The sequence below is a fragment of the Periplaneta americana genome, chromosome 1 (genome assembly GCF_040183065.1).
Source record: "Periplaneta americana isolate PAMFEO1 chromosome 1, P.americana_PAMFEO1_priV1, whole genome shotgun sequence".
Taxonomy (NCBI): domain Eukaryota; kingdom Metazoa; phylum Arthropoda; class Insecta; order Blattodea; family Blattidae; genus Periplaneta; species Periplaneta americana.
The window spans coordinates 134,176,033-134,200,268 of record NC_091117.1 but is presented as its reverse complement, the minus strand read 5'-3'; the positions used below and the strand labels follow the sequence as shown (position 1 = coordinate 134,200,268).

The following is a 24,236-nucleotide window of genomic DNA, read 5'->3' as shown; positions in this document are numbered from 1 at the left end:
ACATGTAGGGCCTATGTTATTTAATTGTTTGTGAACATGTACGTATGCCTATGATACAATCAGTAGAGTAATTAGTTTATATAGAAAGTGAGGCAAAATTACGTCACAGCTTTATTGGATGCGACAATTAGGCCTACTGTTCAAATAAAGTCCATCTATTATTGCAGTTAATAATAACTTCGGTGATTTTATTAGTGAAGACGGATTTCTAGACATTAGAACTTCCATAAAAGTAATTCTCAATATACGAATCTTTGATTTCTTTTCTTTAATGCCTTAATATTCAGTAGATTAATTGAGACTACTTATTGACCAACATTAATCAATTGTAACATTAATGTAAATGTGGACGTTGACATACAACAGGCTTTTTTCTAGGGTGGTTTGTATGTCTTCAGTCTTACAATATAATTATAAATCCTTCTTCAGTGTTTAGCAAACTAAGTAAGATTATTGCATACCGGTATTAAACGCAATTCTTTTACTAAAAATAATTCAATTTGAAGTTTAAATATATATATATATATATTTCGGATAAGAACAGCGAGGAGATAAGCAAATACTTGATTCAAAATGTAGATATTATACCGTCATGATACGCAATGTGATTTTGTATCTTATACCGGTACTGCAGCATCCTGGCTTTCCACGTGTGTTTAGTATGGCCTACTGTACTGGTACAGATTGATAATACGAAAATTGGTTGCGCTATGAAGATAAGCATTGAAGTCTACAAATAAAAATGTACTTTTTTATTACCATATTGATAATTAATCCGATTTTTTCACACAAGGACGAAGTGGAGATAATAATATAAAATAGTGAAATGTATTACGCAGTCGTCAATGTATACTTCGCACGAAAACATGACGACCTTCCCTCATACCCTTCACCAGTTAACTGCAGGCACGCGCAAGGGATAAACCCTTAGCCGAGTTGCCAATTCTTGAAGTCATTGTGATTTGCGAACGTTTTTCAAACTGTGTTCCGTGAAACCGCGATTTTCAGAAAGACTATATTATCTTTGTAAATATACCTTAATTTATAATTACTAAAACAAAATTGGTATAAAAATGAACAAACTTATTTTAAAAACACTTTATATTTATATTTTCACTAACATGGTTTGCCTAAATAAACAAAAAAATGTAGACTTCTATAATAAGTGTTAAATTCTCATGTTATTGAAGTTCCAGAATTTTGTACTTAATTAAGAATGTTGCGCTGGTAAAATTTTCTGAAACTGTGATCATTGAATAGTTATAGAATGTATAGTACAAAAGAGTAAAGTTAGATTTTATCTACTTCGCCTTGGGTGATAATTTCCACGAACGCATAAAATCTGTTTACTCTAGTGTGCTATACAATATTTTATTCATTACTGGTATGTAAATTTAATTTTAAATTGTAGGGCTTTTCTTTGTAATGTGTTGGCGAAGAAGTTCATATATATTCATTTTACTATTGCTAATATGTTGGTTGTCATGTAGAGAGTGATTTAAAAACATTTAATTCACTGCTGTAAGTTAGAAAACTTTTAAGCACTGCTGTGAATAATGTTATTATTTAGGTTGCTAAGGACGGTGTTGCTGTTGGCGATATCTCTTTCGCGTACTGTTCACATACTGTTCGGCGAAGTAAATCACGTATAAAATCGTCTATCTTACCGAATTCTGTTTTAATTTGTTTATTTTCTCTTTAGTTGGTGAACCGTAATTCTTAATTTCTATGCCCATATATCCAACTCCGCCGGTTGCGTCCGATGTTAAGTGATTAAGATTTATACTTATTAAACTGCCTGAACTTTCGATTACTTTATGGATAGAATTTCTAACGTTAGACACAATTTTAACACTTTGTTTTCTTAGCTACGCTCCTCTGCAAATAAGATACTCTGTTTTCTTCGACGGTGTTATTTGTTGTTCTTGTCGTGATGGTCCTGGATCTTCAGGTATATCAGGAGGCCTGGCTGCGGATCATCTCCAACACTCATTAATCATGGCCGGAATAAATTAGACATATTGAAGCGCACAACGGTATAAAACAACACGTCGACAAAGACACTGAGAACGGGTGAAACCCGACAGGTATAGAGGCAATGACTACTAGATTTGGCAATGCTGAGATCTATTGTATTTCTGCCACGCGGCTAGGGGTTGAGTAGAGGATGGGGGTTTATGAGGGATTACCAATTCCAAGAAGAGAGGCCGTCATGTTTCCGAGCCAAGTATAACGCGATTTGCCCTCTTACTTTTCGCGAACTTCCGAGTCTCCGCGTGCGTATTTATTCTTATTCACTTTATTTTCTTTTGGGAAAATCGCTATAGGCAGAACGTAGAAGCTCCGCCCACCACCCCTTCCACTTTCACTTCCACTTCCCTACTAGCTCATCAGACCACAGTATGTTCTCTATACTGTGATCAGACACTCTGCGTGGTAGGCGAGTGTTGTGTGGAATGCACATTTCATGTGGGTGGAGATAACTTCCCTACTAGCGTTCTCTTTATTGGATTTATCCTTTCTTTTCGTTCATTCATTTATTTAATATCTATAGTTTGCCTAACAGTTTATTAATAATAACTACTGATTCAGTGAGTCTACAATACTGGTACCGTACATTTGGCACGAATCTTGAATATAGCACAGACAGTAGACACTGATCACCACGATGGCAAGTGTCTCTGTTCATTATGTTCAGTAATATTTATTTATTTAAGTAGGCCTACGTAAACTTAACAGGAGGGATATCTTTTTGGAGTAAGTTACCAAAGAGAGAGACAACAAGGCTCGGTACTATTTTTATATGATACGTAAAGTAATGTCTATTTGCAACGTAGGCCTATTTCTTATGCTCAGCTGTGAGCAATCAGATGGCATCACTGTTCCATATTTCAGTGATGACGTCGTTGATGATCCAGCTCTGTCGCAGCGATTCCATCAGCGCAGAGATGGTTGTGATCCATCAGTCGTCATCAATGAATATGATTGGTTCTCGTAAAGGGCGGGAATATTAGTCCTCTTGGGCGGGAATTAGCAGACGCAACTTGCACTGTTGTCTCACCCATCGTTGTGTGTTCTATTGTGTAGTTATCATCGTAATATATTATCATTTCATCCAGTAAAATCACATTTGGACAGTACACGGATATTGGGCAAGTTAAAGTCATACACTAAAAATTAATAACAATACAATAAAACAACAGATTAATACCGGTTCGGTATCAAAAACTACAAAGGGAATCAAAATATGGCAAAATATAGATGAACATTATTTAGCCATAAATACTTAGTCTGGAAACAAATAATTAGCAAAAACCGTGAAACTTTACCGGTATATAGTAGCATTCAATTCACTCCAACCCCTAATCACATGTGATCAGAACTCTAACCAAACACCATTAGAATTAAAGCAGCATTCATTGATATTTTGCCGATGAATGGATCTTCTTTAGTAAGTCTTTTTTTATTACAAAGCATGTAAAAGCTGGCACACATATGGTAAAGTTAACAACGTAGCTTTCAAAATTTGCACGGGAAGAGAGGGTTCTTGTCACTTGTCCATAAATCATTCGTGTAAGAAAGCACTCGTTCATTCCAGATAAACAAAGAAGAATATTGGTTTAAAAAAAATTGGGGAAAAGGAACATTGTTCACTCTAAAATGTGAGATAATTTCTATCCAGATGTCTCACGAAAATACTGTATGGAACATTTTTCTAGGCCTATAAACTTTTTTTGTACTAAGGAAATTGAAGTTAGAAGTTACTGAAAAATGTAGGCCTATTAAATAAGATTGAAACAAAGTAGTTAACAAAAGAAAGAACACTTTTGCCCTTAAACAGTGTTTATTCGTGTCAATTTATTCACGTCATTTGACAGTACTTTGCACTTATATTTTTATCTAACACTACCCTTCATATGTTGCTGATTTAAAAATCAAGTATTTGCAAACATTTATAGATAGTACAATTAAAACAAGAACTTTTAACAGTTAATTTATGAAGTGAACATCAGTAGAGAAATTATTTATTCTTACATTATGAAATAAAGTTTGATTAAAATACAGGACTTTTGCACATTCCGACAAAAATTATGGGATGTCGGAAAACTAGCCAAAAAAGAGGACTGTCCTGTTTTTTATGGAACGTATGGTTAGATTATCACAGTCAGAAGAAAGTAAGGCAAGCCATCTTGTTTTGCTATACCCTAAAACTTGTTTGTACTCCTGGTGTAAGAATTCACAAAATTCTTTAAGGGTTTCAACCCTAACAGTATGCACATAGAAATGAGAATATATTTTAGAAACAATGCCTTCAATATCAATAGGAAGGATATCAGCAGCCATTTGAATAGTATCATGAATAATCTGAGCAGAACACCCAACCCCTAAATTTCCATACATTGTATTTCACAACTTCAGAACACTAGACCATCTTCTACCAAAGCTACAACTGCAATGAATTCATTGTGGCAGAAGCATATCAAGGGTACACGTGCAGAAGGGGTTCATTATAATTTTATGAAAAATTGGTTTATTGGTTTCGTGTATCCTTCTGAGTCCTGAGACATAGTAGGTTGTTTTATTTGTAAAGTTCAATATAATTCTACACTTAAAAAAAAGTCACTGGCATGAGGAAAAATGCTAAAGAAATTCTGCACATTACAGTTTGGGCACAAATGGAGATAGGTATATTATACTGTACTATACTTCCGGTCTCTGCACATAAATCTTATATCATAATCATATATGAAGTGTGGTAGTATACTATACTCTCAGCACTCAGGAGACTATAGAATTTTCAGAGGGCTTTCATTTACCGTAACGTAAAGTGAACTAGAAGAAAAGTGCTGATTAACAGTAAAAGTTCAATTGATCAGCCCCTTCTGTATGTGTACCGTTCATATGCGTTTGCAGTGTTTAGTATTGTTGGCAGCATTCATATAAATGTGTAAAACAGTTCAAGTTGGTGATTAGTGGGTTGTCATTGTCTTACCATAGCGCAGAGCAATGATAGTCGATTACAACAATCACGTACTTCTCCAAGCCTCACCCTACACTATTGCAGGTGTGTATATTGTATATACTTACCAATAATATAAACCACGCAGTTGTCAGGAATATTTAAAGTCTACATCAAACTGATGTAAAGTATATAAGAAATATTGTTGCAGAAATCCTATGTCGATAAGCCATTGCCACAAAAAAGGGACATTTTGGAGTACCATTTTATCTTAAAAATATCCGGGACAGAGATTTAAAAAAAAAAAAAAAGAGGGCTGTCTGATCTGGTCACCTTATTAATTATGAACACTATGTAGACCTAGAGAAAAATGAATTTTACACGAAAAAATACAGAAGAAGCGTTTTCTATATATTAAAAAAAAAAAACAATTTTTTAGTGTATTCATAGGTCTATATATAGGTATATATGATATTAGGGGGTCACTCCAAAAGTAATGCACAACATTTATTTAAAAATTACATTTTTATCCTACGGTTTTGCTATTTTCACAGAATGTAGATACATCCTTTAGGAACAAAATGTCACTTTTCCACATAATCCTCGTCTCTTTCAATTGCCTTATGCCACTTTGGAACGAGGGCCTGTATACCTGTACGGTAAAAATCTGGACCAACATGTCTGAGCCACTCTTTAGCAGCATGCACAACGGAGTCATCATCTTCAAACCTCGTTCTGCGAAGAGATTCCTTCAGTTTACCAAAGAGATGGTAATTGTATGGTTCCAGATCAGGACTGTAAGGCAAATGTCCATCCAAGTTTTCTGATTTGTGGTCTTGTGACTGACATGTGGCAGTGTGTTGTCATGCAATAGTAGAACATCCTGCTTCTCCTGTTGTGGTTGAACACAACTCATTCGAGCTTGAAGTTTCTTTAGAGTTGCCACATCTGCCATGGAATGGGTTAGGTTGTAAATTAACTCTCGATGTATATTATTAAGGGCGGCCATGTCTTCTAGCACACAGACATCTAGCAGCCCAAAACTGGTCCTGTGTATATAGTTCAAATACCAATAGGTATCAATAATGAAGATTTTAATCTAGGCTTCCTTTACATCAGTTGATCTTGAATTATTCTTGCATGCTACCTATCGGCAATTAGTTGATGTCGGAGATGCTATTATCACATCTAGGATAAAAAAATGAAACAATATTTGTGAGAATCCATAAGTAAAAAAGATATAATGAAAGTACAAAGTGAAAATGATTAGGCTAGCAAAGTGCAGCTTACCATAGCTTAACAGCATAATATCTCATTATTCTCGTTCATACACTGCATGTTATATATTTAGGTGACTAAATAAAAAATATATTAAATTGATTTATTCAACATAACCAAGTCAAATTATGTGGATACATTGACAGTTTGTGACAGGTATTCTCTTCTCTTCTTACTATCATTCGCTTAAAAAAGCCACTGTATTAATTTATGTTGATCTTACTGTAGAATAGACATTTATTGACTTCTATACACATATAAATGTTAAATTTTGTTTTCCAGATGTGGTCCCGGTTTCACATCAAGTCCAGCTGGTTGCTTGGATATAAATGAATGTAATGATGCACCTTGCCACTCAAGTGCTCACTGTATAAATGATTTGGGATCATACCGATGTGTCTGTCCTGCGGGAACTGTTGGAGATCCATTCCTGGATCCAGGATGTGTTACGCCAAATGAATGTAACCATGATGCTGAATGCAGTGATAGCTTGGCTTGTGAGCATGGAAAATGTACAGATCCCTGTGTGTCAGGCTCAGGTGTTAAATGCGGCCCTAATGCTATTTGCAATGTGTTTGACCATTTGGCTGTCTGCTCATGCCCAGCTGGATATCTTGGAGATCCAAACAACATTGCTGTGGGCTGTTTCAAAGTGGAATGTCTCTCAAGTGACGACTGTTCACTTGATAAATTCTGCGATGGACAGAGTAATAAGTGTATGAGTAAGTAAACAAAGTTGAACATTTTTGAGAACAAAGATAGTGTAAATTTTGAAACCGCTCATTAGACTTGTCTCTCTTGATGGTGCTAAGTTAAATTAATTATACTTGAAATAATGTTATATGACAAACTTGTAAAGTAAGGTACCGTATTAATTGCATGTTTGTCTATGTAAAATTCCAAACAGAAAATGTGGAAAAAGGGATGTTCATTTAATATTTTGTCTTTGTTGCTTGTGTAAACTTTGCCTTGCACATAAATCCTTATTTTTTTATTCGAAATTCTTTGTGTAAGTGAAATACTAAGCAATTAATCTGAAAAATAATCATGTCTAAAATTCAAAATAAATGGATATACAGTAATTATTCTTTTCCTACACTATGACTCAAATGTAGCATAACCCTCCGCAAGTGCAGCAAAACTGGGTCTGATTCTCGAGACTAGTCAGAAGTAGACGTTTATCTTCTTTACAAGAAGAAGTAGTTTCTTGTTATGATCACCACATGACATGGCGTTTGGTTATTTTGCAAAGTTCCCAGTCTTTGAAATTAGATGAAGATAGTTATTCTTTAATTGTTATAGCCTATTTTCATTCAACTTCAAACAAACATTGCATGCAAGTAGAGTTGCCAACCCTCCCGTATTTCCCTGGATCTTCCATATTTAGCCCTAATTTCTAACAGTCTCCAACTCCCGTACTTCTCTTCTCTTCAAGCATTTTCCTCCCTTATTTTTGTATAATGTAAATATCTATTTGAAATATTTAATTTTTCGTGATTGAAGGTGATTTATATGATGGATTCTGTTGTTCCAGAGATGTACTGAAATGTGCTATCTCTATAGAAAATAATACCGTACTTGCCAGAAATAGTTTCAGGATTCACTGGTTTAAAATCAAAGAATGTTAGAGTTACAGATAAAAAAAAAAGAACTAACGAGTTGTGTTGTAAGTATACCAGGCAGCAAAGCTCATACAGAGAGTGTTTTCTGTTATGAACAGTAAGTGAACAGCTGTTCGAAACAAGAGCACGACACATATAATCAAATCAGAACTGCAAATCACAGGCAACTTACAACTACTTATGTAAGGAATTTTTACAATAAATTTATTTGAAACTATTACGCGAGGCAAAATGTCTCAAAATACTCTTAATTTAAGCCTAATTGCCTATGTGTAGAATAAAGTTGCTTTTTAGTGCCGCTAACTGAATTGAATAATTTGTCAATTTTCTATGTAAAACATTGTACGTCGCTTAGTCTCCGTATTTTCTTCAAAAACAGTTGGCAACCCTACATGCAAGTCTCATTATTTCGTAAAATTATATTTACGTATTTATTGTCGTTTGTTTTAGATCCATGTGACCAAGTCAACTGCGGTCGTGGTACTTGTAAGGCTCAGAATCATGAAGGACTTTGCTCTTGCTTCCAAGGCTACACAATTGTCAATGGAAAATGTGTCGATATTGACGAGTGCATTGAAAATCCCTGTCACAACACAGCAATGTAAGTAAACAATAATTTCATTTATAACAATCTTTTCATTTGAGATTAATATTATTTCTTTATATAGGTAAAAATATTTTATATACAATTGGAACATTTGGAGTACATGCCTACGAATTTTCAAGTACCGGTATATGATTGTTGAATTTTGATTCAGTATACATTATCATTTTTAACACGTCAAATTTCTTATTGTATTATTAATTACACTAGGAAAAAAAAGTCGTATGCCTACTTCCGGAGTCAAGCTGATTCTTATGAAAGCAATGCGCTGATTTCGAAAAAACCATTGGATTTTTCTATTGGGCCTAGTTCAAAAGATATTCAAGAAAAATGAAATCTGCAATTTTTAAAATGTCAATTGAAATGTTGGTATTTTAAAGGACAAGGAAAGAAACTTCTTATTAAAAGAGTAATGAAATGAATTTATATAAACCATTTAGAATGTTAAAAATATAAATAACATAACACATACTTTCATAGGTCCTAAAAATACTTAGTGCATGGTGACTTTCTCTTGTAGTTAGAATTGTTGTCCGTCTTCAGAAACAAGCAATAATTCCCAATCATTGCAGGGTCACAACGACCTTGATAACGTTTTTCCATTGTGGCTATGGCCTGATGAAAACGGTCTCCCTGCTCATCACTAACAGCTACCAAATTTTCAGGAAAACATTCTAAATGTGAATGGAGGAAATGCATATTCAGTGATATCTAACAGTCCATTCTGTTATAACATTGTAGTAATATGTTCTCTAGAGATTTATATTGTTCATACTTCCTATTGCCAAGGAACTCTTCTAAGCACTTCTTTAAAAACACGCCAAGCCACCAGTTCCACATTTTTTAATTCACTTTCAAAAATTTCATCTCTTAAACGATTCCTTATCTGTGAGCCAACAAAAATACTCTCCTTTAACTTGACATGCATTAAACTGGGAAATAATTCTTGCAGTTACAAAAGCCACTGCCTTCCTTTGACAAATTTTAATTAATTCCAATTTTATGTGCAGAGGGGCAGGAGAACTTCTGCAGGACTCGCATATTATCCATATTCAGTTATTGCATCCAACTGATCGCATATGTAATATGGGACATGTCACCGCATGATTACTAAAATACAACATACAAAAACTAGAAGACAACATACAAGAAAATGCAACATGAATTACAAATCTGTGGTCCCTAGGCAGAAGGTGATATGTCAATTTTTGACGAAAATAAGATTTTGCGATATGTTGTGGATACTGATGATATCTTTAATGAAGTAAAAGATGACATGCATACCTTTATTATTTTTCTCTCTAACTCGTTGTTATGAAACATGACTACTACGGTTTTATACAGCCGTTCAAACTTTAAATGCTTGCTCCTGAAAACTGTAAGAAACGACATTTCACATTTTGGCTTGGAGCCACAGAAGTAATTTAAAAATTAACAATTCACGTGTCAATGTGGACCAGGCTATAGCTCCTCCTTAGCATTATGAGAAACTGCGCCTAGTGCCCCGCAATAAATTTTTCGAAGTCCAATGATGTGACACTGCGCATGCACAAGAGACAGATTATATTTTTTTACAATATCGTAACATTACATTTCATTAAGAAATTAAAAGTGGTTAACGATTAAGAAGTTCATAGGACATGTAGAAGCAATTATTATTTCGGATAATAATTTTTATATTTACCTTTACATTTCATGGAATGCACCATATAAATACATATTGGGTTCTTGTATCTTCCATATAATTTTTAGATTGTAACATTCCTATTTCAATATATGCTCCATTTTGCAAGCTGGGAAAATCTGTCATGAGAATTATGAATCTTAGATGAAAATTAGATATATTAAATTAAAATATTATTTTTTATTATTATTTCAGATGCAAGAATTCACCTGGTAGTTTCACTTGCCAATGTCCAGACGGTCTCGTAGGAGATCCTGTGAAGTCTGGATGCAGGAAGCCCGGAGACTGTTTCACAGACTCTGATTGTCCATCTACAGCAGCATGTGTAGACAACCGTTGTAGAAATCCTTGTGAAAATCCTATTGCTTGTGGCCGAAATGCTGAATGTTTGCCTACTGCCCATCAGCCTGTATGTCGATGCCCTGCTCAGACGAGAGGTGATGCTAAGGTAACTCCACGTAATTACCATCATTGTATGAATATCACATATACTATATAATTTACTGCAAATTGGAGTGAGATAGAAAGAGTCCAAAATTGTATTAATGCATTCTCTAAAGCTTTCGTGAAGAAAGCAATTCTGTGATTGCATTCCTATTTTGGCAGTATTGCATATCTGATTTTTTAGATATTTTTATTTAAAAGTAATTATATTATTGTCATTTTAACATCATGAGATTAGCTTGATAAGGTTTCTGAATTTGAAGTACATATATTTATACGTGGTTTACTTAACCTGTAGAACTATTTAGAAGAGACTGTGAATTTGCTAGGTGCATGCAGAATAGTTTCTTAAAATATGTGAGTTGATAGCAAAGTATTAAATTTTAATAGAAGTACGTCATTTTTTAAATTGCTTTAAAAATGCCTGAAAGTGCTATCGATAATATTTGTTTAAATATATGTACAGTGACCATAATGAAATTAATCTGAAAAATAAAACTTGAAAAATTGTTTCATAACACATTCTTCTCCCAAAGTTTATAGGTCACTCATGCCGGATATGGAAAATTATATTACATTCCACAAGAAAAAAAAAGAAGATTTGTTCGACTGAATACGAAATATTTAAATAATGTAGTGGATGATGATGATAATTACAATGCTTCAAGTATTTTAAATTACTGTAGGACAGTTCTGTGCCATAGCATCATGGTCTAACGCATCATGCCTATAATTTTCGTTATGGAATGCACGCTGGTTCCAGTCCTCATGGAGAAGGAATTTTCTAATGCACTTTCGGTCAGTGTATGGGACCAGTACTCACCCAGAATCGTGATGAATATAGGGAGCTATAATAGGTAACAAAATCTGGTTGTGAAAATCAGCTTTAACAGCTGGAAGGGTCATTGTGCTAACCACAAGATATCTCCGTCCTGGTTGGATGATCGTTCACCTCTGCTGAGGCTTGTGGACGTGAAGCTAGCAACCAGCTGGTCAAACTTGGCCCTTCATGGGCTGTCGTGCCACAGATTACTGTAGAACATAGAAGCATGAAATTCATAATACATTACATTTGGTTATCATTTTCAATTGTATGGAAATATGAAATGTTACTGCAATGTTTGACACATATTTTCTCGATAGGTTGAATGTGTACAACTGGAATGTGCAGACAGCAATGACTGTGACCAGAACAAAGCATGTATCGATTCCCATTGCGTGGATCCATGCTCCTTGCCAAATGTTTGTGGGCAGTGGGCCGATTGTCTGCCAGTGAACCATGTTGGAGTATGTTCTTGTCAGTCTGGGCACACAGGCAATCCTCATCTTGGATGCGTTCCTGTACAGTATTGTAGCTCCAATCTACAGTGCCCAGCTGGTACCAAATGCAACAATGGAATCTGTACATGTGAGTATAATAATTATATCTTGGAAATCTTTCATGCAAAGAATGATCATAAGATTTCAGTAGTAATAATGTAACTTCAGTCGTTCATTTATCCATTATTTACTTAAGTATTTGTTCATTCATAAGTAAATAAATAAATAAAATAATTAATTTTAGTATTTTCTTTACTCTCGGAAAATTAATAATATATCTTATGTAGTTGAGAATAACCAAAATTCTTCTTCGTCATGAAATTAATTAATTTTCAAATATTTAGAGATAGACAAAATTACTTTTGTCTGAATTTCGGTGTAGGTATACAATTTAAATAACTTCTTTCCATTGATAAGCTGCTGTTACTTTCTGTCTTCAAAACTACGTGATTTTATAATGCTGTCGTCAGTTGGAGATTTTTAAGTATTTTTATTGATGTCACTTATGAGGTTCCAACCAGTCTTCGGATTGTTGACTGAACGTACAATATCCTGTATTCAGTAGATCAGTTTCATTTATAAAAACATATCTGATATAGTCGATGACAGAACATGACGGCCTTCCCTCATATCACTCCATTACACCCTCATCGACGATTTCACTCACAATTTATTTTGACATGCAGTATATGAGTGCTTTAAGAAGGAGATGTTACCCACAGTGGAAACGCTTACAAAATAATGCAGAGATGAGTATTTATGACTTTTCTTCAAGGAGAGAAGGCTATTATGTCTTGTCACGATCTGGTAGACTAAGGCAATGATTACATAACAAAATACATGCGAAATATCGAAAATTAATGCAGAAGACATAAATAATATGAATATCAATTTCATCTGCGAGGAAGGAAAGATTTATGGTTAATTACAGTTCTGTGAACTTTCAATGATGCATTTTGTAAAGTGTCTGGTATTATTACATAATATATAGAATAAATTATTATTATTAACCACAATTATCTTGTAATTGTGTGCAAGTAAAATAGCTAGTCAATCAGGCAATCATTAATTTAGTTTCATTGTTTGTTGTTGTTGTTTAGTCAACTGTCCGAAGACAGGTTTGAACCTCATAATGATGTGACACCAATAAGGTATCACTCATGAGGCAACTAAGCTAGAAGATAATGGGGTAGGGTGGCCATTTAATTTCTCCCTCCATTGTATACATTGCTGACTAGTAACATATTACACTAATACGCATATGATCAAGTGAGATGTACTGTCTGATAATAATATATGTACATATCAGCCAGAACCTCAGTTAGACATGCTTTGTTTGTTATGAAGTTTAAATTAGTTTTAGAGTTTCATTTAGCACCAATTATACGGTTTGTGACAATTAAATCATTTGCCGTTTTGCATTTCAGTATTTATTCAAAATAACCTTTCTGGGTGCTAGAGCTTCACAAATACTATATATTATGCTTTTATTTCTTGTGGCCCATTACATGAAAGAAAGTTTTGAGAAATTAAAATTCAAAATTGATGTGAAGTTTTATAAGGCAGTCAGGTTCAGTGATAAATCTAAATTTTGCAGTACTTCATCTTCTGATATAATTACTGGTAGAAGTTGAATTTGAATAATGTAGACGTTACTTTCTTTTTTCTTGTATTTTCAGCAATTTTATTTTTGAAGTTCTTATCAAATATTAAATTTATCAGACATTACTAATGAACAAATTTATCAGACGTTACTAATGGACAATATTTATTCGTTTATAGTTATTGGATTTTTCTTGTAGTTTGGCAGTATTTCTGCAGCCTCATTCCATTAAAGGAGACAAAGCAATAATTTTTTTTTTTAGATTGTACTAATACCCTTTTCATGTGACTTAGTTCATGGAGGGTACGGTTTTTGAGCTGCCCAGAATAACACGAATTTTCATGCTTAAGTGATATTGCCTACCAGTTGTTGAGACTCAGTTGCTGTTAGTTATGGTAAGTTAAATATTACATGCGCTCAGACAAAATACTGTAGCCTTGAAAAAGATCAAACATATGAACTAAGTCGCTTGAAAAGCGTTATAAAGGCTGTTTACTGTATTCCCGTCTGTTATTCATCTAGTAATAGACAATATCTGTTGTCTGTTTCAGCGGAGTGTACTAGTGCACGTGAGTGTATCAGCGATCAACTCTGTATCCAGGGTGTATGTCAACCAACTTGTAAATCAAACGACAGCTGTCCCGCCTTTCAATTTTGCCAAAACAGCATCTGCGTGCAAGAAATACGCTGTCGATCAGATTATGACTGTGATGATACAGAGAAATGTAGAGAAAATGGTGTGGGACAAGCTGAATGTATGAATGCATGTGAAGGCCCATTCCTTTGTGGACGAAATGCGGAATGTACTGCACAACATCACGAAGCAATTTGCACTTGTAAAACTGGTTACCATGGAAATCCAAGAGATGACAAGATCGGATGTCAACCTATTGAGTGTAACAGCAATGAAGATTGCTCAAATGACAAACTGTGTGAAGATTATATGTGCAAGATTGCTTGTCTGGTTAAGAATCCTTGTGGAATCAATGCTCTTTGCTCAGCTCAAGACCATAATCAGGTATGATATTCGTGATATATTTAAATGGGGAAAATGAACGAATACAAGATGAGTCCCAGCTCAGTTGATAAAGCACAGGTTGGACTTTAGGCGAAGTGTGATATTCTTTTCCCCATAACTTTCAGAATGGTTCTGATAATCTCTTACAAGACTTTACCTAAGATTTTCATAGAGGTACAAGATAGAACATGCTCAATGTAAGACTGTACAGTATACACAGTATATGTTTTTTTAGTTGGTCATTTAACGATACTGTATCAACTACTGGGTTATTTAGCGTCACTGGAATTGGTGATAGCGAGATAGTATTTGGGGAGAAGAGGCCGAGGATTCGCCATAGATTACCTGACATTTGTCCTATGGTTGGGGAAACCTTGGGGAAAAAATCCAACCAGTTAATCAACCCAAGCGGAAATCGAACCCACGTCCAAGCACAACTCTAGAACAAGGCAAATGCGCTACTGCTTGAGCTATGCCAGTGGCTTGTATGCAGTATACAGTGTTGTGTTCAAGAAGCTTATTTTAGCTTTATTATAAGTACACCACGAAAAATCTGATAAACGATTATGTACCTAGAGTAGACTGTTATAACAGAATTAAGAGTCCAACTTCCCGTGAGTAGGGGAGGGTTTTCTTCAAGTTCGGCTTTCTCTGAAGCTATATCACAATTCCATCACTTCTGAAGGATTTTTGTATATGAATAAAAACAATTAAAGTGAAGAATTGTAATGTAATTGGATTTTAAAATAATTTCGGACAATGTAGAAGCGAAGATGACCCAAAGAAATCAACATACAACACTTTTTAACAGAATAATAATAATAATAATAATAATAATAATAATAATAATAATAATAATAATAATAATAATAATAAATTACAATTTTTTTCAGGTATGTTTCTGCCAGCCAGGATATACCGGAGATCCTCAGATAGGCTGTCAATTGATTGACTTCTGTGCTGATTCTCCCTGTGGACCAGAAGCTCGATGTGATAACTCTCGTGGATCGTATAAATGCTTGTGTCCAATTGGAACAGTAGGAGATCCATACCATGATGGATGCCACGCACCAGTGGAATGCACTCATGATGAAGACTGCCCCTCGGCAGCAGAGTGCACTCACTCCAATGGAGTCCCTAAATGCAAAGGTACGTGAATACGAGTACTGTAAGTGTTTATATATAAGTAACTTTTCAAATTGTAGTCTATTTTCGTTATTTATTATTTGAGTTATTTCTTCGCAAACAGATTGTCTGTGTTTAACAGCAGTGTATGTACAGAGTGTCTGCTGGTAAAGAAAGTAACCAAGTAACTAATTTAAGCAATGGTAATGAAAGTAGCTAAAATACTCAAATAATCGTGGGTAACGAAATTACGCGTATTGTTCTGTTTCACTTATTTAAACTTGGCTAAGATGGAGCTGAAACAGCAGCAGTTGCAAAAACAATTATTGGAAGAAAAAGTTGAGGAATTGAAGTCCATTGTAATGAAGATCAGAAAACTTAAGAAACAAGTCTGATGGCTTCGTAAGAGACTGAAATGTGATTAGTGTTTTTTCATCATGCTTATGAATAATTATTAAATTGTGGTACCTTAACTAAAAAGTAACTAATTTTTGTTTCACATTTTCGGTAGACACCTTGATATAATTTGACGATTGATCTCAGTTTTAGTGTAAGTATTTGTAAAGCATATTTTACTAGTTCAGTTATAATCATCATAGACGATATGGCTTAGATCCCACTGGGCTGTTATGATTTCACAAAATGTAGATTATTTTAAAACTGATCTCTCCAGTGTTTTCTGTCTACCAACATTTTGATATGGCTCTATTCTCATTAGATGCTCTTTCCAATTTAATCTGTAGGCCTATTCTGTAATTATATTATTTTCTATGATAGTCAATAAATAGTAGGTAACCAATTTTTGGCTGAAGAACTGAATTCCTGATGTACGTGTTTGTTATTGAAATCGAAATTTCCGAGCCATATTAGTTATTCCCATACCGTAGTACCATAGAATCCATTTAATCTCATTTGGTATTTAATTGTGTAAAATTAATGATTTTATTGTCAATGTATTAATTTTCGTACATGAATTAATACAATCAAGGTAATTGAAGTGGGAAACCTACTTCATTCTTCGTCCTTTCAGATCCTTTTTTTTTTTCTCTCAAATGTGACATTTCTTTAAATCCACAAACTTTTGTCTCTTGTGTGCAAGTACTGTACTGTACAAGTTATGTATTGCTCTCTATAAATCGTCTTCTATAACTGTGATATAAATTGGTCGTAAAGAAATATGTTACGTTTAGGGTTCATTAAAGTAAAATATAGTCACTATTTAAAACTTTCAATCATTCTCTTTCAACAATTTTTATTTTAATTTAATTAAGTATATAATTTAAATTTGTCTATTCTCTACTCTAGGAAGTGTGTCATCATTTGTAGGTTTAATTACCGGTATTTTGTATTTAGATTTGTAATAGCCTTTAAATTTTTTAATATAGCCTATTTATTTTCACTTGACATTAAATGAAGGCGAAAATTATTACAAAAACATTGTAATGCGCACTTGTTCACTGAAAAGAATTAGACCTACAACAATTAACAGGGTATAAAGAAGTAATTGAATATATTTTATCAAGAACGGGTTTTTCTGGAAAGACTGTTTAAACATTTTAATAACAACTTTTTATGTTAAACATAAAAAAACATATTACCATTATGCATAGGCCTATATTTTACTGAAAAGTTTACAGTATCAATCATAAATCAGCCCCTCACACAATGATTTCTCATGAAAAGAAAAAGAAGCTTTGTTCGATTTTTAAGAGATATTGTAAGATTCATAGTGGATAAAATTATTTTGAGATAGATTACTCTCAGTACTTTGGTTTTCTTGCCAGTTCTACTTTACCAGGCCTATTTCTATCTCACAGTTATGTTTTATTACTAATACGGAACAGAGAACAGGGGAAGAACCTCAAGAGTATCGTTAATGTTAAATATATTATTTTAAAGTGTACTTTGATTACAATATAAAATTTACTTTTCAGATGTGTGTGAGAACAGCGTATGTGGACCAAATGCAGAATGTGTAGCAAGTGATCATGTGGGTGCTTGTGTGTGCCGATCAGGCTATGAAGGAAATCCAAATGATCTCCACGTGGGGTGCAGACCAAAACCTGTACCATGCAGAGCCAACTCTGACTGTCCTTCGAATACTTATTGTTATGGAGATATATGTCGACGTAAGTACTGGTAGTCATGATTTCTTTATAGTGAGATTATTACCAGTTGTTTTTCATTACCGTCATTTATAGCCAACCTTTCTAGACTTAGTCTGGCATTGTTGAGAATTTCATATTATCTGGTATAGAGCAACTGGAAGGCACGATTCATAATATCGTGTCATATACTTCTAACTATTGTAGGCAAAACATGATAACTATAGAGTTCGTTTTTGTCTCAGGAGAGAAATGACTGGTAAATTTTTTTCCTGGAGTCTTCTCGTTTGGAAACAGTGTTTTTTATATGCTGTCTATGAAGACCCCAGTTTTACTTCATACTAAGATTCCTCTAGATTCGAAACCGCGCACTTCAAATCTAATGGCAGGCATGGTAATCACTAGACCAGTGGTTCCCAAATTTTTTGATCGCGGATCCCTTTCTGCTCGAAAAAAGATTCACGGATCCTCAAATTAAATTAAATTACATTAAATTAATTGCTAGGTTAATATAGATATGAATTTAATATGCCTCCAAATTTATATTTGTACATGTTTAAGATCGACAATATGTCTACAACTACACCACGTATAGCCATGAGTTTATATAAACATGCAATAGCATTAATAAACTGCATGTATTTTTTTTTTCCGTAATTACATGCATTATTATAAGTTGATTCACCGGTTTTTAAATTAGCAGCACTGGGATGTGATACATGGCAAGGTGATCGACTGGTTTCTGAATTTGTAGAACTGCCATTTTTATTGTCTTTTATTAGCCACCGATTCATTGAGATGGCACTGTATAATATGAAAAATAAAATTATTCCGAATATTAAATTAATATTATTATGTTCGGAATCAAAGACACGTGGTTATTAACATACAGTTTAACATAAACACCTCACATAAGCCTGCTCGTACTGAATGAATAAAAACTGACTTCACAGTACAAGTAGTAGAAGCAGAATGCGTGCACAACAATGGACGAAATTAATTTCTTTTAAAAGACGCGTGTCAAAATTTATTGCTGACTAAATAACATTGTCAATCAAATTTATTTTACAACTAAGTCATTAAGTTTCCGAGCACATTTACAAAAACTTCTTCTTACACTGTTGATCTCGGGAGAAAAAAACTGCAAACATTCACACACCAAGCAGATAAGAACTAATTAATAACTCTCTACCCTCGCAAGCAGACAGATATTTTCAGTAGAATTGACTACCTTAACTGAAAAAAGAAAGTCGTGTTTGTCACAACAGCTCTAAGGTTAGCTCATTCAAGAGTGAGACCTGGTCATCTATCCTTGCCAATATATTAACTTTCACAAGTACAGTCACATATAGTACTGTACAATAGCATCAAGAAAAACTGTAATATTATATGTTATTTATTTCAAAATTCATATTACCAACCGCAGATTCCCTGATAAGTGTTGGCAGATCCCCAGGGATCCGCGGAGCACACTTTGGGAACCACTGCACTAGACCATCGAGAGCAGCAAAGATAGAGAAAGAAGAGAGAAAGAGTTTTAACTAATACTTAACTTCTTTCAATTGCAGCATCATGTCAGTCAGATGAAGAGTGCAGTCTGACGGAAAAGTGCTTGCAAGGACAATGCAATAATCCATGTGATCAACGTTCTGCATGTGGCATGAATGCTGAATGTCGCATATTCAATCACAACAAGCAATGCACATGTCCTCCAGGGTTTACAGGAAATCAGGACGTGGAATGTGTCAGAAGTAAGTAAAGATTCTTCTTATTTTACTACTAAACTTACTGTCCTTTACATTCATGCGCACTTAAGTTCATGAAAATGATACGAGGTTAGTAGGCTAATTTTAATTGTAATGTTTATTTTTAGTTCCTGTGTCTTGCGAGTCCAATGTGGATTGTATTGAAGGAAATACCTGTAGGGATAATATGTGCTTGCCAGTGTGCCAAGGAGACCAAGAATGTGCATTCAATGAGAAGTGTCTCAAAGGCAATTGTATTTGTAAGTACCGTATCATTTAATTTTTTAATAACATCCATGTTCTAGACAGGATTCGAACTCACGACCGTGACTTCCATAGAACGTTAAAGTTGTACGTTAGTTGTTGTGTAAACCTATGCAGAGTCGACTATGTCCAGACTAAACGTGAAGACAAATTTAGTGACCAAATATTGGAACAACAGAGATAAATGGGTGAAAGAAACTATATGTTTTTGGTTAGTTAAAAGTCATTCATTTATTCACGCCTTTGAACCGCACAACAGGCAAGGAGGAAGAATTCCTAATATTATTTTACTTTTGCGTTAGAAGTAGTTAATGTGGTCAGCATCACTCTCCTACCACTAATTACTCCGGGGAAAAACCTGGTATGCAGTCAATTTTATAGGAAGCTAAATGGATCCCAGAATCATTCCAGAAGTTATAACGGCTTTGAAAACCTTACCTTCACCTGAACTAGAACCCGAATTCTTCCAATCTGTAGTGTGTTACTCTACCAACAACTTGGATACAATCTACTTTACATTTTTGTAAATAACAGTTATTTTAAAATGAGAAAGGGATGTAATCATATATTACAAAATAAATTTTAGTTTTTAAAATAGGTCTACCTTATAAAAATGATTTGTCAGAATTAACCAACATTTTATTTGTTAATTAATGTGTGCATGAATTTTCTGTTTTTTCTTTCCAGTAACGTGTCGTGTGGACAACGATTGTTTCCTTGGTCACATCTGCTTGCACAATATGTGCATCTATGGCTGTCATTCTGACGAAGATTGTAGTGCAAGTGAATCGTGCAGAGACAATCGATGTGTCAATCCATGTAGTGACTCTCCCTGTGGTCCTAACGCAGTGTGCACAGTATCTAACCAACGAGCCAGCTGCTCATGCCGCAGCGGTTTTGTGCCAAATCCTTCAGCAAAAGTGGCTTGCGTCCGTGCTCCTGCTCAACCCTGCACTGAGAATAGAGCCTGTCCAGCTGGATCCACGTGTATGGATGATGCCTGCAGACCAGTTTGCTCATCTGATATTGGCTGCTTGGGCAATGAGAGGTGCGACCTCACGTCTGGAGTCTGTAAGCCTCTGTGTCGCAGAGATGATGACTGTCGTAGTGGAGAAGTTTGTGAAGGGCTTGTTTGTGTCACTGGATGTCGAAGTGATTCAGGCTGTCCCGCTGACAGAGCATGCATCAATAGCAAGTGCATAGGTGAATGACTTACTAATTCTATAGAATTTAGGATGGATTTTAGTTCCTTGTTATTTTATTTTAAGCTTTCGTTTATTTCATTTCTATGAATTTGAATAGACAAATTTGACCTATTTTTACAAAGCTGTTTTTTTCTTGTGTCAGTTTTTTCACCTTTTGGTATTACGTCATTCAGACATACACTAGTCAAGCATTTAAGATGTTTGTTTTTTATATGACTGTTCATTGCCTAATTAAGCCAGTTTCAATATGAATAATGTTGATTGTGAAGTTTTCACTGATTACCACTACTTTTTGTGTGATCGTTCAACAGTCCTTTTTACTTCTTCTTCTTCTTCTTCTTGTTCTTGTTCTTGTTCTTCTTCTTCTTCTTCACGATCAATCACCATCCATACATGAATTTTTATCATCACTTACGAGTCACATGAAACTGAATTTGCATCTGTTTCTGTATATAGATCTGTGTGCATCACCAACAGCTTGCGGCACAAATGCTCAGTGTATCATGTCAAACCACCAGAAATTGTGCTCATGTCCAGTTCCGTTGATTGGAGATCCAGAAACTGGCTGTCGTCAGCCAACGTCACTTTGCCAGTCTGAAGACGATTGTCCTCACGGACAGACCTGCTATGTGGGCATGTGTCAAACTACATGCAGATCGTAAGTAATATTAAATATTTCATACTTCTAAAGAAAACAAACATTTTGACCTGTAATTCCTTTATTGTCAGTGTGAATGCTTACAAGCAGGCATAGGAGTTTTTGTACGAGGTAAAGTCGGAAAGTAAGTTTCTGAATATCATAGTTTATACCGAATATATTTAAATTATTAAAAGAAACGCAAGACAATTGAGGGGCTCACAACCAGAGTGGACCAAAACTACCAGTGGTCAGTTTGTGGATTAATACAATTTCGGATGAAGAAAACTTCGCTTTATTCATTGCCACAACAAATGAAGTCCATAACTAATTGTTACTCCACAGAGGGCAGCTTTTCCTATGGAAGATGAAGGTTGCTAAGTGTGAGCCAGGAACTTTAAGACTCAATTTCTCAGAACAATTCCAGACGGACTTGGTCCACTCTGGTTGTGAACCCTTCAATTAACATTCTAAACTATGACAATTATTTTCAGATATAAATGTCTATTGATTTTACCTGTTCCCCACCATTTCGCGTGATTCTAAAAATCAGACACTAAATGAAATAATTACAAGTAAATAAACATATGCATATAATATAATGTAATTAATTTGCAACTCCTAATGGTGCTGCATTCGGAATCATATGTGAATAGAGGTGCGGCCTTGCCGAAGCAATTTGCAGTTACATATTGCAGCCATCAGAAATGACATTCAGTAAAACGGGATTGTTAAAGAGAAGAGGACACTAGTGAGACTTTCTGCAATTTCGAACCTTATGTTTTTATTTTCTCCCTTATGATTTCCAACAATTAAAGGAAGCGAAATAAATTAGCATAATTGGCAGGTTGTTTGTTGCATATATGATATAAAGTAATACATGCTAAGGATCGATATTGTGTCAGTACAGCTGTTTATTACATTCGACGAAAACGCCACATTTTAATTAAATATGTTGTAGATCATTCCCAATTAGAAGCAAGTCCAAGAAACCTTCGTATCTCTTAATTACTATAAGTTAATATAAAGAAAAAGCATAGACTCGTAATTGTTAAAATGTTATGTTTTATTTCACAATGCTCGCAACTGCCAAGGTTATATCAGCGTTACCGGTGTGCCGGGATTTTGTCCTGCAGAAATTCTTTTACATGCCAGTAAATCTAATGACATGAGCCTGTCGCATTTAAGCACACTTAAATGCCATCGATCTGGCCCAGGATCGAACCCACAACCTCGGACATAGAAGGCCAGTGCTATACCAGCTGCACCAACCAGGTCGACCTAGACTCATAGAAAAATCGAATTTTTAAAAGAGGTGTAACATAAAATTATAGCATTACATTTTTCTCAACACATTTCTTTTTACAGCAAAATTGACAGACTTTTAAGACGATTGTTTATCAGAGCTTTCTATGTAGAGAATCCACATTCAAAAAATATAATCCAAATATATTACATAAGGCAAATACTAACGCAGAGTTCTATAATTCCGCTATTGATTGGGATATTTATATAAGTGTACAGTGTTGAGGGTAAGTATTAGCCCTTCTAGATAGTCTAGTCATTACAATTCCTGCTGTTGGATCCAGTGTTCACAGACTCTTTATACCAGCTTCCTTTTAAAGCAAAATAAGCTGGGTGATCCATGTCAAAAGTTTGCCGCTTGTAAATGTGCCCCATACATGAATAAAAAAGGAATCCAGGTAAAATTACCCACACTCTTTTCCTGGTCCCTAAAATTCATACTTCACACAAACAGGTGTTTCCGCAGGCCTAATTGCAAAGTTTTAAAGCACTTCTTAGTAAGATTGTTAAACTGGACCAGCAGTAGTCCGTGCAAAGTCAATAAATCGATACAAAGACTTATCCTTCACTTCAACTCTAATTTAATCTAAAGTCATATTAACTGAGAATTTGGTTCTGAAAGTAAAATTTTTGAGTTGATGAAGTTAACAGCAGAGAATAAGTTGCTATGAAGAACACTGAAAATATGTAGTAGTGAAGATAAGCAGAAATTTCACTATATAATTTATATTAAACATAAAGGTTATTAAATTACATACAATGTTTAAAAGCAATCATAATTACAATTATTTTATTTTCTTTCAGAGACCAAAATTGCCTTGCAGACGAGAGATGTTTGGGAGGACTTTGTAGAACAGTGTGTAATAGTGATGCTAAATGTGGACCAAAACAGATTTGTGAAGATCGGCTGTGTGATGTAGGATGTCGTAGTGATACTGTTTGCTCTGATAACGAAGCTTGTATTAACAAGCAATGTCGAAGTAAGTAACTCTATGTCATGTGTTCTGTAAAGTGTATTTTTCTCAAATGTAACAAAACTTTCAGGGTTTAATATTTTAATTATCAAGCTCTAAAACTGGAATGATTTATTAAGTTCTGCCCTTTTAGCCTTTCCAAACCTCATATAGCCTATTTGTTGTTGTTTAGTCAACTATCCGAAGACAGGTTTGAACCTCATAAGTTACACCAATAAGGCATTACCCATAAGGCAACTAGGCCAGGAGATAATGGGGTAAGGTGACCAGTTCCTTTTCCCCTCCATTGCGTTCAATCGCTGATTAGCTACATATTTCAATAAACAGACTTAAGATGCATACA

At 34.6% G+C, this 24,236-nt stretch overlaps 1 protein-coding gene across 1 annotated transcript in view; it reads left to right on the top strand.

Annotated features, from left to right (window-relative positions):
- Positions 1–24,236, top strand: part of dpy (dumpy) — a 673,297-nt gene that overhangs the window by 317,644 nt on the left and 331,417 nt on the right. The window contains exons 26-37 of the mRNA XM_069827690.1: positions 6,521–6,960; positions 8,311–8,461; positions 10,344–10,596; positions 11,736–12,000; positions 14,067–14,533; positions 15,427–15,682; positions 17,593–17,787; positions 19,332–19,514; positions 19,637–19,768; positions 20,460–20,975; positions 21,434–21,635; positions 23,724–23,899. Of these exons, the coding sequence (XP_069683791.1) occupies positions 6,521–6,960; positions 8,311–8,461; positions 10,344–10,596; positions 11,736–12,000; positions 14,067–14,533; positions 15,427–15,682; positions 17,593–17,787; positions 19,332–19,514; positions 19,637–19,768; positions 20,460–20,975; positions 21,434–21,635; positions 23,724–23,899 (3,236 nt within the window). The remainder of the gene's footprint in view (positions 1–6,520; positions 6,961–8,310; positions 8,462–10,343; positions 10,597–11,735; positions 12,001–14,066; positions 14,534–15,426; positions 15,683–17,592; positions 17,788–19,331; positions 19,515–19,636; positions 19,769–20,459; positions 20,976–21,433; positions 21,636–23,723; positions 23,900–24,236) is intronic.